The sequence below is a fragment of the Galeopterus variegatus genome, unplaced genomic scaffold, assembly GCF_000696425.1.
Source record: "Galeopterus variegatus unplaced genomic scaffold, G_variegatus-3.0.2 Scaffold3766, whole genome shotgun sequence".
Taxonomy (NCBI): domain Eukaryota; kingdom Metazoa; phylum Chordata; class Mammalia; order Dermoptera; family Cynocephalidae; genus Galeopterus; species Galeopterus variegatus.
The window spans coordinates 208,351-209,797 of NW_007729877.1; the positions used below are offsets into that span (position 1 = coordinate 208,351).

Genomic DNA, 1,447 nt, shown 5'->3' on the forward strand with positions numbered 1-1,447 from the left:
TCACAAATATATTACTACCTACCCCCAGTTTCTGAAGGACAGGTAGAGGGGGACCCTTACTCACTTGTTCTTCCAGAAAACTGAGGTTAGTGACAGCCAACATTTATGCAGCACTTACTATGTGCCCAGCAGTGTGCTAAACCCTTTACACTCATCTTCTTTAAATCTTCATGCAATGCTATGAAGTAAATACTAATTTTGTTTACATTTTACAGATGGGGAAACTGAGGCTTACAGAGGTTAAATAATTTGCCCAGGTTACATATGGTAGATCCAGGATTCAAATCCGGGTCTTCCTGACCCCAACCGAAGCTGACATTTTAATACTCTGTACTACACAGATCTCTGACAATACCGTAAAGAGGATTATGATTTGTCCACTTTTGGAGACATTTCCAGGATCATCAGTGCAAAATTCTTCTGCCCTGATTTCAATGACTTTCATCCCCATTATCCATTAGCATCCCCAGCCCAGTAACTCCTTGAATTTTCTTTCTTTCTTTCTTTCTTTTTTTTTTTTTTGCAGCTGGCTGGTATGGGGATCTGAATCCAAACCCTTGCCATGGTATTACAACATGCTCTAACCAACTGAGCTAACCGGCCAGCCCTAAATCCTTAATTTTTATTATCTGTCAGATCTCCTCAATATCCCAGATAATCTATTAGATTCTCCTCCCGTCATCCCCATCCTTGGTGCCATTCCACAGAATTCTTCCTCCATATTAGGTGTTGTTTGTGTAGTTTAAAAGTCCTACCTCTTCAGCCAGCTGCATTAACTTATCGAGCCAGTCCTCAATTTCTGCCAGTGTGGATAGCACATCTGTGGCTTCAGACCTCATTTTCACAGCAGCCTCGTGTATCTGGGAGAGAGATCTGGACCTCAAATTTCGGATCTGAGTATCAAGAATTGTGACATTGGGTTTTCCTTCTGTAAGAGGCAACGTGTACCTAAAAAAGAAAGAGAAAAAGAATTTGAAGAATAACCTCTTACTCTTCCAAACTGTCAAGATCATTGACATTTCGTTTCCGTCTTGCAAACTGCATCAATATCCTGATTTATTCCACAGACATTGCCGGGTTTAAGCTCAAGTTGAGTGTATCTGGCATTGCCAGAGCAGACCTGCCAGACATTCTCTTAATTTTTATGAGGAACACAGGGGAATTAAAATTCCAAAGCAATTTTAGGTCTTAGGGTTTAACCTAAGGTCCATGGAGTCACTAGAGAGAAGATAGAAACCACAGCAGGTGGGAGAGACTGGCCTGCCCCTCTTTTGCTTCCTAGAATCATTGTATGGACCCACAAAATGATGGAGGAGGAAGAGAAGTTAGAGACCATTTAGCTTAAAGGCTTTTAACTTAGGGACCGTGGACCCCTAACGTAGTCTGTGGGCGGGCCTCAGGAGGTCTGCGAAACCCTGGAACTTATAAAGAAAAGTGTGTATGACTG

The 1,447-nt window shown here is 42.0% G+C and overlaps 1 protein-coding gene across 1 annotated transcript in view; it reads right to left on the bottom strand.

Moving 5' to 3' along the window:
* LOC103601514 (myoferlin) overlaps positions 1-1,447 on the bottom strand; it is a 63,681-nt gene that overhangs the window by 59,550 nt on the left and 2,684 nt on the right. Inside the window, exon 2 of the mRNA XM_008585937.1 lies at positions 756-948. Coding sequence (XP_008584159.1) covers positions 756-839 — 84 coding nt within the window. The 5' untranslated portion in view covers positions 840-948. The remainder of the gene's footprint in view (positions 1-755; positions 949-1,447) is intronic.